The sequence below is a fragment of the Malaclemys terrapin genome, chromosome 11 (assembly GCF_027887155.1).
Source record: "Malaclemys terrapin pileata isolate rMalTer1 chromosome 11, rMalTer1.hap1, whole genome shotgun sequence".
Taxonomy (NCBI): domain Eukaryota; kingdom Metazoa; phylum Chordata; order Testudines; family Emydidae; genus Malaclemys; species Malaclemys terrapin.
In genome coordinates this window covers 42,812,679-42,824,379 of record NC_071515.1, presented here as the reverse complement: position 1 = coordinate 42,824,379, position 11,701 = coordinate 42,812,679, and the positions used below count along the sequence as shown (strand labels likewise).

General features: G+C 41.4%; 1 protein-coding gene across 3 annotated transcripts in view; it reads right to left on the bottom strand.

Moving 5' to 3' along the window:
- Window positions 1-11,262, bottom strand: part of ABCB11 (ATP binding cassette subfamily B member 11) — a 72,209-nt gene extending 60,947 nt beyond the window's left edge. For 2 of the 3 annotated variants that reach the window (XM_054044670.1, XM_054044672.1), the window contains exons 1-4: window positions 10,715-10,802; window positions 4,593-4,695; window positions 2,397-2,418; window positions 560-608 (exon numbers count right to left, since the gene is read on the bottom strand). In XM_054044670.1, the coding sequence (XP_053900645.1) occupies window positions 560-608; window positions 2,397-2,418; window positions 4,593-4,668 (147 nt within the window). In that variant the 5' untranslated portion in view covers window positions 4,669-4,695; window positions 10,715-10,802. Of the gene's footprint in view, window positions 1-559; window positions 609-2,396; window positions 2,419-4,592; window positions 4,696-10,714; window positions 10,803-11,197 lie in introns of those variants that run through there. The other variant, XM_054044671.1, reaches the window with a different exon arrangement.
- Window positions 11,263-11,701: the final 439 nt, after the last annotated feature.

The following is an 11,701-nucleotide window of genomic DNA, read 5'->3' as shown; positions in this document are numbered from 1 at the left end:
GCCCTTGACCCGAACAGTTTGCCCACCCCTCATCAACGGTGAAGTGCTACAGTGTTAAAAGGGAGAAAGGAAAAAAAAAAAGAAAGAAGTCTGAGAAATATAATGAAATTAATGATCTTACCATAAAACCTTGGAAAATGCCCAGTTTTATGTGGCATCGGCTCTCTAGCCACATATGGTATGTACATGCTGTGTATTTTACACCTAACCATCAAAACAGTTTAACATATGTATGATGTGGGTATAGAACTCTGAATATTTTGTAAAATAAGAATATTTTGTAAAATAAAAAAAAGGATCAGAAAAAAATTTCTGACCTGCTCTAATGACAATGTACCCAGCAGATAGTCATGACCCACAGGAAATATACATGTGGCATAATGACAAAGGGTGAAATTCTGGCTCTACTGATGCCAGTGACAAAACTCCAATCGACTTCAGTAAGGTCAAGATTTCACCCTAAAGGTTTGACTGAGTCACAACTACATACTGCAACTAAAGACACATTTCAGTGACCCCACAGTATGTGTAAAATATTTAAATCCAACACTTTCGTTACCAGTTGAAAGAAGCCAAGCCGAATGTCATTTTCTTTCTTGTTTGATGACCTTCAAGAAAACAAAATGTAGAATTATAAAACTGCAATCTCCAGCTATATCATATATTTTCTCCTGCCTAATGATTGCATATAAAGCTGAATTTAACTCCCTTGTCCCCTTTTTCTTATTCTCTGGAGAAGGTTCCTCACTTGTATAGAAATACCTGGAATAAGCACTTTTAACCTGAGTCTTTTCTTTCACTTGATTCTATCAATGGCACCATTTTTTTTTTTGGTAGGACACTTTAGCCACACAATTTTTCTTCTAAAATCCTATATGATGTGGTTCTCTCAGACTTGTTCTAGGACAGTGATTTGGTGTAGGTTTTTCTGAAAGCTGTATACATCTCACTATTGTAGAATGACTCCAGTTCTAAACCTACTTTAAACAGCTTTTTGGGCCTGAGTGCTCCTTTCTAGCTCTGCTGACGGAGGGGACTGTTGGCCTGGAGTGGATGATATGCAAAAAGGGGAGCAGTGACTCCATCACAAACTCCCCCATGCCTTTGATCCTGCAGAATCCCCTCCACCCAGGAGTACCAGGAGGATGGTGCACTGTGGTGAGAAGGGATGGACCAGAGAAGCAGACGCCAATATGCAGCACTCAGATTAGGAACAAAATTCTGTGGTTAAAGAGACATGAAGGCTTATGCTGCTGGGGCCACCACTAGTCCCACTTCATAGCACTGTTTATAACATGGATTGGGAATTCCTTGAGGTCACAGGGAGGAACAACTGATTTGCAAGAAGGCCAGAGATACACAGGATATAGGCCTGTGTTTCCTGTGAATCTCCAATGTAAATGTCCTCTCCTGCTCCCACATCCACCAGGCTGCTAGCACTGCTGACTGGATGGGACCACACCACACCTGCATGCCTGGAGTGGGTTGGAGTCTCTCTTCCTATCCCATTCCACAGGGTTTCTGCTGGAGAGTATTATTTGACCCTCCAGCAATGCCCACATTAGACTATTACACACAGCAGTAATTTATAAAGCCTAAAGGTCCTATCAAGTCAACAGGAATGGGATCTATGTTATACCAAACATTTTTATGTGGTGAGAGCTGTATGAGTAGTGGATTTGGTTTGGAGTTTACATGACATTTAAAATTTTTTAAATATGTAACAAATAAAAACTAAATCAAACAACGCTAGTGATTCCCTGCTCCTGAAACAGCCCTTTGTGGCCATGAAGAAGAGGTGCAATTTACAGAAGTTCTCAGGATCTGGTGTAGAGCAACTCCAGAATCAAGGAACATAGAGGTGTTATGTTCCCCACAAGCACTTGTCAGTTACAGAGAATGATTGGGGTCTCTATGACCTTTCAACCTGTGAATAGCTGGGAATTTGCATTTCAATCTCAATTCCTCTCCTGCTGAATGATTTCGACTGAATCTTTTTCACTTCTAGTCTCATATTTCTAAAAGTTATGAAGTTTATGTTGAAACTTCCCCCACAATGTTATTCTCCAAACACGCTGGGTGGTTGGGTTGGGTGTGGGTGTGGTGTGAACAGACACAAAATGCATATTAAAGGGGTTTGCTGAAGGAGACCCTGATATTTTGCAGCCATTACTCTACATCTTCAACACTTCTCTTCACCTCTTCTATAAAGATTGCTTTAGCCTGCCTCAGCTGAATCGAATAGTGCAGTTTCAGAAAGCAAAGTGCATGTCTGCATCTCAAATACCATAAATACCATATATGCATTAATGTCACGTGTTAATAACATTTATTTCACTTGATAGTTCTAGAAACAAATAACGATTGTCTGATCAATGAGCAACTATGGGACTTACTCTGGTTTCTTATGGTTGTTATCTGTTGGGGGAAATAAATACAAACCATAGTTAATAGTTATTGATAAAGTGCATAGTCTCCAACAGACACGTTCTCGAAATAAACTTAGGGCCCAAGGTACCCAGTCCTCCTCAGATTCAAGGAGACTCCTCTCACTCATACACCACCTCAGGCACCAGGCATTAATGTTGGTGAAATATTTCATTGTGCATGTAGGTGCTGGAGCTACGGGTGCGGCAGCACCCCCCAGTTTGAAGTGGTTTCCATCATATACAGGGTTTACAGTTTGGTTCAATGGCTCTCAGCACCCCCACTATACAAATTGTTCCAGCACCCTTGATTGTGCATAATGAATTAATTGCTAATGTTGTCACTCTCCCCTTGAATAATTAACCACGAATATATGACTGAATATTACTCACTCAATACATTATTTGAGGCATATTCCCATCAAGTGGCAAATAATGTGATGGTAAATAATGTTCGCTATTATCCAGCTGGCTCTGTCAGTCACAGTCCTGATGAGTGGCACAGTCATGTGCAGTGTGCGGGCAGCTTGAAAGGGGCTGTAGCTTTGCCACCAGCACTGACAGTACATAGAAAGGAGTACCTGCACCATCCCCTGAGGGGAAGGTTGAGCTGTCACACAGATGTCCTCTCCTGGGAAGCCCCTGGAAGAACTGTGACTTAGAGAGGCAGAATTCCACCTGGGGACTCTGGCTGCAGTACAGCACCTCAGCCTCCATAGCAACTCAGGCCACGGCCTAACAGCCACAATCTGACCCTTTGCATCAAGAGACGCTGTCAAGGATGAGGGCCCTAAAATGTAGCTTGTCTCGACAGTGGTCCTACTGGGGAGGCCTTACCATAAGGATCAGTACTCAAAATATTTATCACAAGTCACTTTGTGTGGCACACCATGAAGCACTAGCTCTGGACAGCAACACCACTGGGAGCACAGAGTTGGCTTGAATAGTCATTGTGCAAGTTCCTGAAGAGTCAATGCATATCTCTAGAGTTTTCCAGTGCACTGGCAACCCACGGCCCATTTTTATGTCCTAATATGGACTGGAATCATGTTTTACTTTTCAACCAATTCTTGCTGCAGCTTGAATAGAAAATCCCCATCCTCTTACTTTCTCTACCATTCAGCAACACAGCACTTAGCATGGACACTTCCATGCCCCTTGCTCTGCGCGGTCACTGCAAAGCTGTGTGCCACAGTGCAAAGGGTGCAAAGAATTCCATGCACCCGGGGACTCAGCGGCCTGCCCACCGCACACTTCCCAATGAAAGCACAGTATTTCCACTGCATCTTTGGCCTTGCATGTGGGAATGGCAGATGTAATGAGTGTGGGCTTTGTGCTTAAATCCAGAGGTCATGTATGGACATGTATTTCCTTATAATGTGCCTTTGCTTTTGCCTGTTGCATATGTAGTTACTATTTTACCATGTTAACTTGCTTCCATTTGCAATTGCAATTAAATATAAATATCTGGTGTCCCTTTAATTTTCCACCTGCTTATACCGAAACATATAAGTCAAGGTCAAGATGTTCAGCAGCTTCTCTTCATTTTTCTCCTCCTCATCTTCACCTAACACCCCAAGCCTCCTGTCACCACCTCCTGTTTAATCTGAACTGAGATGCTTGGTGTTTAACAAGCACTTTAAAAAAAAAAAGAAGAAGCTCGAAGAGGAGAAATGAAGCAAGAGTGGAAGGAGGAGAGAAAGGAAGCTTTGGAGAGGGGTGAGGAAAGCAAGAGCTGTTCACACATTTAAAATAAATTCTAAATATAATAAATCAACCCTAGAAACCTGCAGGACACAGGTGTTTCAGCTTTTATTGTGAGTTCTAAAATGTAAAGAGGAATGCCAGAATCATCCCTGCTGAAAAGACCATTTAAGTCAATGGAGTTATTCAGATACCATGGTGATGATCATGGTATGAAAATCTAGATAAATTAGTTACATTTGGTAGACAGATGATGGGGACATATAGACGGATACTGTGGATGGCTAGGCTGATAAGAAGAGATCATCCACGTACATGGATTGTTGCTTTAGGCTTGTAAACAAAAGTTGTTTTGAATAAAATATGCCCATAATTATGCGAACTGCAATATCTAGTATGGCATGTGTTTTCAGCAGGCTATTGAAATTAAAGTAGAAGCTGATTAAAGAGTAAATGTCTTACATGATCCATCTGAGTCATAAATGTAGTTATCCTCTTCAAATCTCCTAATACTGCGCAGAACAACAGGATTGGACATGATGATTTGCTCCTTTAATCAGAAACCCTGAAAAGGCAAAAAGTATCACCATAGTAATGTCTTTTAAAATGATAAGACAACATTGTACGGGCCATACTCTGATCTCAGTTACATCCGTGTTATTCCAGTGTAACTCTGCTAAGCACATTGAATTTACACCAGTGTAACTGAGAACAGAATACAGTCCTACAAATCTAGTGACACTACAGATAGTGAAGAGAGCTGAAACAAAAGCACATTTAACTATCAGTGACTAAAGTGTTAGTCTTTCAAAAGGAGTGAAATATTACAATACATGCTGAGTGTGGCTCAGGCGCTACTCAGCAAGGGTTTCCCCAACTTGATTATAGCTAGCATGGTTGTAGCACAGTTTGCCTAAACAATACAAGCAGGGATTTATCTTTAACAGTCATGCTAGCAGAAACAATGCTTCAGGCTAAGTTACACCCCACGGGTAGTTTATTGCATGAGGTTTTAACATGGTTAAATCCTGAATGGGTTTTGAAGGGTCCTCCGTCTGCCTCATCATCTCATTGGGATTAGTGAACCAGTGGCTGGATAAAGCAGGAAAGGTAGCATCCAGGACATCTTACATGGCCTGGAAACCACTGGACAAACACATGGAGTCCTCCCACCCCATCCCTGAAGTCTTCCACTGCTGCTGCCTTCTCTTAGGCCTCACCCCTTCAAGAATGGCAGCACACCTCTCCCAAGCTCTGCAGCACCATTGGCTGGTCCTGCACTTGTCTGTTCTCTCTCTTTTTTTAATCCTCCCACACCCTCTTCTGTATAGGGCATCTACCTGTTTCTGCCATTTATTTTGGTCTTATGCTGGTCTGTTCAGGCTTCTGAGTGTCATGTTGATGGATTTGGCTTCCTTCTCTACTGTGTATATAGGTTGCCCTCTTGCCACTTGCTTATGTCTTCACATGCCTTAGTATTAAACAGTTTTTGCTTCATACTTCCCTTTTCTCCTGTGGCTGTTTACCTGCCTATTACATTGTATGAAATCCATGGAGTGGCAGTTACGTAAAAGCAGGAGGAGCTGTGATGCAATTTCTCTCTTAAATTACAGCAGGATGCAAGAAATATAAGGACACCCCTCCCTGTCAAATCAAGAGTGAGGGATAAATAGGAGATTGGTCAATAGATAATGATGCTGAAGTCACTTCTTGTATAAATCCTGCCACTTCCTGTCTATTCCCTTCCTTTCATCCCCACCTTTCAGAACCATTCACTTCCACCCTGACTCTTCACCTTCCTGCCACTGGGCTTTCGTTTTGGTCTCTCCTCCTCTGAACCTTGCCCATATCCCCTTTTTGGTACTTGTATCCACCTTTCTTAAGTAGAAGAATAGCCAGTGGGATTTTGATGTGTGGACTGGAACTGTTAATCCACTAGCCAATAAATAGTGATACTCCTAGAAACAAAGTATTGCATTCAACAATCACAAGAAAAACTAAAATGGGGGCGGGGGAGGAGAGAGAATTTGGTGCATAATTGTTTAAAATATGTTTAAGGGATAAAATTAATATTTGTGGGGAAGAGATCTGCTAGAATCAAAAATTAACTAAAACACCACAAAAGGCTTATATGTTTTTTTCCTCTAGAATGATTAAAGAGAAGATTTCAAACACTCTAGGGCCCAGATTCTCTCCTGGGGTAAATATGTAAAGTTGCAATGAAATTAAAGGCAGCTGTGTCACTGATCACAGGCTACAGCTATGCGTTGTAACAAAAGTATCTGTTTTAAATTAGTCTGTATCAAACACATATGAAAGGTGTTGATTAGCTTCTGGGGTTGGAGCCAGGCTACGAAGCGAGTACAGACCCTCCTCCATTTATGCAAAGTCCCGATAAACTTGACAGAGGTCCTACAGACATGGGGAAAAGTCAATACAAAGCAACAACCTAAGGTTTGCCCAATTTTCCAACTCTCCCATGCGTGTCAGATACACACATGCAAACACACACAAAAGTAGAAGAAATGTATAAGGCTGTAAAGTTTTGTTAATTAGTATAATTTTATCAACGTAATTAATTCACTGGGTTAAAATAGCCAAAACATCGGTTGCTGTATTAACAACTTCTGTAAGAGACAACATGCAAACTCGTTTGACATATTCTATGAAAAGAAGGTGATCACTTCTGACAATTTTACTAGGAATTATGCCCCCAGAGAGCATGCCATTGTTTGCATATAAAATATCTATTTCTCTGGCTCTAAGCAGGGACGGCTCCAGGCACCAACGCAGCAAGCGCATGGCTGGGGTGGCAAGCCGTGGGGGGCGGTCTGCCGGTTGCTGTGAGGGCGGCAGACAGGCAGCCTTCGGCGGCATGCCTGCGGGAGGTCCGAATCCGCGTGACCAGTGGACCGCCCGCAGGCGTGCTGCCAAAGGCAGCCTGACTGCCGTGCTTGGGGCGGCAAAAAACATAGAGGCGCCCCTGGCTGTAAGTATAGATAGTATCATTAATGCCCTGACCTTTGGGTCTTAGAAACTGTTTGTATTATCATAGATTTCAGGGTAGCAGCCGTGTTAGTCTGTATCCTCAAAAAGAACAGGAGTACTTGTGGCACCTTAGAGACTAACAAATTTATTAGAGCATAAGCTTTCGTGGGCTACAACCCACTTCTTCGGATGCATATAGAGTGAAACATATATTGAGGAGATATATATACACACATACAGAGAGCATGAACAGGTGGGAGTTGTCTTACCAACTCTGAGAGGCCAATTAAGTAAGAGGGAAAAAAAAAACTTTTGAAGTGATGATCAAGATAGCTCAGTACAGACAGTTTGATAAGAAGCAAGTGTGAGAATACTTACAAGGGGAGATAGATTCAATGTTTGTAATGGCTCAGCCATGCCCAGTCCTTATTTAATCCTGAGTTGATTGTGTCTAGTTTGCATATCAATTCCAGCTCAGCAGTCTCTCGTTGGAGTCTGTTTTTGAAGTTTTTCTGTTTTAAGATAGCCACCCGCAGGTCTGTCATAGAATGACCAGACAGGTTAAAGTGTTCTCCCACTGGTTTTTGAGTATTATGATTCCTGATGTCAGATTTGTGTCCATTAATTCTTTTACGGAGAGACTGTCCGGTTTGGCCAATGTACATGGCAGAGGGGCACTGCTGGCACATGATGGCATATATCACATTGGTAGATGTGCAGGTGAACGAGCCCCTGATGTTATGGCTGATGTGATTGAATCTATCTCCCCTTGTAAGTATTCTCACACTTGCTTCTTATCAAACTGTCTGTACTGAGCTATCTTGATTATCACTTCAAAAGTTTTTTTTTTTTCCTCTTACTTAATTGGCCTCTCAGAGTTGGTAAGACAACTCCCACCTGTTCATGCTCTCTGTATGTGTGTATATATATCTCCTCAATATATGTTTCACTCTATATGCATCCGAAGAAGTGGGTTGTAGCCCACGAAAGCTTATGCTCTAATAAATATGTTAGTCTCTAAGGTGCCACAAGTACTCCTGTTCTTTTTGTATTATCATGTAAGTTTCACAGGAAGTAAGCCTGCTACCAACAACTACTTCTTTATTTTACATTATGACATACAGATTTTGTTCAGACATGACAATCGAACAGCCTTGTTAGGCTTAGGGTATTAAACTACAAAGAACAGACATGTTTATTCATTATGATTATTATTTGTAAAGGATTAGATGTTGCAGATGGATATAAGCAAAAGAAATCCCTTGTTTATTAAGTTAAACACATTAAAATGGACGAGTTCCTGGGCCTCAGCTCTGATTGCTTTGTATTGTCACTGTGTTTACAGAACAGTAATGTAATGTACAAAGAAGTTTGTTGACTATTCAGTATTTCCAAAGGCATATTCGATAATAGTATCAGAGGGGTAGCCGTGTTAGTCTGAATCTGTAAAAAGCAACAGAGGGTCCTGTGGCACCTTTGAGACTAACAGAAGTACTGGGAGCATAAGCTTTCGTGGGTAAGAACCTCACTTCTTCAGATGCAACATTATACTCGATAATGTTTCTTTAACCTTTACACTCGCACAAGTATAATTATAAATGGAATTGCAAAACCAGATTGTGAAAATATATGTTCTGCTATGTAATGATGACTTCATTCCCAAGTTGATTTTCTGCACTGTGTGAGCAAAGTCTGCTGAAATGCTCATACCCGCTATTCTTAAATATTTGAAAACTCACCTGGAAACTGCGTTGTGCCAACAAATATGAGACTTTTTAAAATATAAAGCTAAGGGGCTAGAGTCACTGGTACATTCCGGCTTCTTTCAACAGCTCCGAGAGTGCAAAGCAGCCATGAGCCGATTTAACTGGATCGGTGGAAAGCAGCCAAAGCAAAGGAGTGAAACTGGCCCTATGCTGAAACTCTATATGGTGAAGCATTTCCACCTCAGAAACATGTCACAGTCTGCAATGAGGGGGTCCAGTCTGAGTTAGGCAAAAACTCCCTCTCTGTTTGTCTGCCTCTCTCTCTCTGCAACCATATTATTTAACTCTGTACAATCATTTGAGATGGACCCTGAGCCTGTGAACACTTGCTACAGAGCCTGCTGCTTACTGTCGCGTAACAAGTTCCTTTGAAGTGCTTGCCCAAATGTTGCGTTGTATTGCATTTCCTATGTCAAATGTATGCGGTCAGCTAAAGATCATGGTGTTAGAATACACGAGCCCACAGTCATTACAGTGTTTTGTGTAATCCATCAGGTACCTTTCTAAAACAGAGAGGCTGCTTGCTCTGATGCTCACATGCCATTCCAGGTCACTACACTGAGAGCAAAAGGTATTGTTAATACTTTAATTAGGAAGGGCTTTGTTTCTGTAGCTGGCTTGCTGCCAGTCAGACTTAGGGCCTGCTCCCTCATGTCCTCTGACAAACACCTGCTGATATCATGAATTGCCCCCCTTTCTAGATGGCAATCAGAGAGGTGTGGCTTCACCCTGGAGCGGTATAAACAAGAGTTCAGTAGTGTCAGTGACCTCAGAATCTTGAGCCCATGGATCCAGATTAGATTCAGCCAGTTGATACAAATCCAACTACAGATTACCCTACGCAGCTGAAACCTTCCAACCCCCAAATTCTGATGCATAACGCCTACAGAAGGTTGCTTTAAATGATTAAAAAAAAATCAACAGGTAAAGGTGAAATGTCATTTTTCTCTCTTGCTACTGGCTTTGGGCAAAGATTCTCGGTGGAGTTTTTGTTAGGACCAGACTTTTTGAAATGATCTGACTTTTCCTGTAACATTGTGAATGATCATAATAAAGAAGGAACCAATGGTTTTAAATACACATGTTTACCTTTCTGAAGCTCCACAAAATATGTAATCCTCAGCAAGCATCATTCTGCTGATTACCAGAAACAGATTAATACACTAGATTAATAGGCTGGGCGAGCGCTAGAACAGACTGCCCTTTTGGGGTTGGTTGTCTAGCTACAGAACATTGGTAACACTTTGCAGACTACAGAAGCTAATATATGGATTAGGACAGAATTAAATAATAGAAGATATCTGATCATCATTTCTCTCCCCACCATGTGCAGAAACAACTAATGGCATGTATCAGATATGGCATTAAAGTGAAATGACATTTTGCCATAGCCAAACAATCAATAAATATTAAACTTCTGATAAGCCAAAATCTCTAGGGAAATAAAAAGGAAAATGAATCCAGGTTCATTAAAACAAATTATCACATTAAAATAACAAAGGAAAATATGTTCTATACGAAGGAACTTTCCATTGACTTCAGTAGTTTTGGATCAGGCCCTTTGCACTGACCATAGGCATTGCAAAAAGTTTCATAGATATCGTTCTTTGCTCTTTGAATATGTGAGCCTAGAATGCTCTGAAAGATTAATAGCAGTGTGCATGCCAAATAGTGACTCAACTTCTTGAGTAGCCCCTAATGGACTCAGATACTATTCATTGCATACTATTCATCAGATTATTTTGGGGCAAAAATACAAGTCACTTTTAAATTAGTAAATTGCAGATTATTACGTTCTAATATTAAAAATATGATAGATTTGTTGCTCACCAAAGCTGTAAGAAAGAACCATAGAAGAAACGGCAAGGATCCAGTTCAGTGCAGGTAGCCAAAGATGTGTACACCCATTTGCAGCCACAGTTTGCATCATTCTAACCCGTTAACGGGATCTGAAGCTTTTTAAGTGGGCATTGACTATTTGCACCTGGGTCGGTAACCTTGCAGTCACCATGCTACAGTTCATTGACATCAGATGGAGAGTTTAAGCTTGACTAAAGTAATCACACAACACAAAGTCAGGGCACTTGGGCAGCAGTTCGCTCTGCAGTGGTTAAAACATAGAGCCTCTTGAAATTATAGGAAGACAATATTATAGCATTACTTGGCAAGCAATGATGTGGGTCAGAATAGGTTAGCATCTCCATTGTAAACACTAACCTCAGCCTTAATAATTGGTTCTGTAAAAAAATTGCTGAGTAATAGACAAACTGGTTCAGAGGTTAAGTTCAGAGAGAATAAACATTTGGTCCTTACCCAAAAGCTTGCTTTTCTGCCCATATCCAGGCCAGATCTCTGGTCCCTCCTCTCTGACATGGGCTCTAACATTTTGTCATCACGGCTAATAGGTTGAGTTTTCTACAGCTAGATAACTAACATGTGACAGTAAAATCACAGTGGAGCCAAGCGCCCTGTAGTTCTTATCACGAGGTAGTGAGGCGAGGTCGGTGCTGTATCCCCCATCGGTCGTTGATCTTGCCTTGTTCACCTCATGGTAAAACTGTGGTGGCTCATCTCCACTAGATTTTTACAGCGAGATAGGCATTATTTAGCCTCAGTAAAACACACTTTTTTTAGCAGTAAAGACAAAGCTTAAATAGCTAGCCAGCCAATTAGCCTCACTACAACCTGCCCCTCCTGCTGTGATCTTGCTTAGAAAGCCTCAGCAGATCTCTGTCCTCTTGGTCATCCCTAGCCCCCTCAGCTTTCAAACACTTCCTCACTGGGCCTCATCGTGAAAGAGTCACTAAGTCACATTTT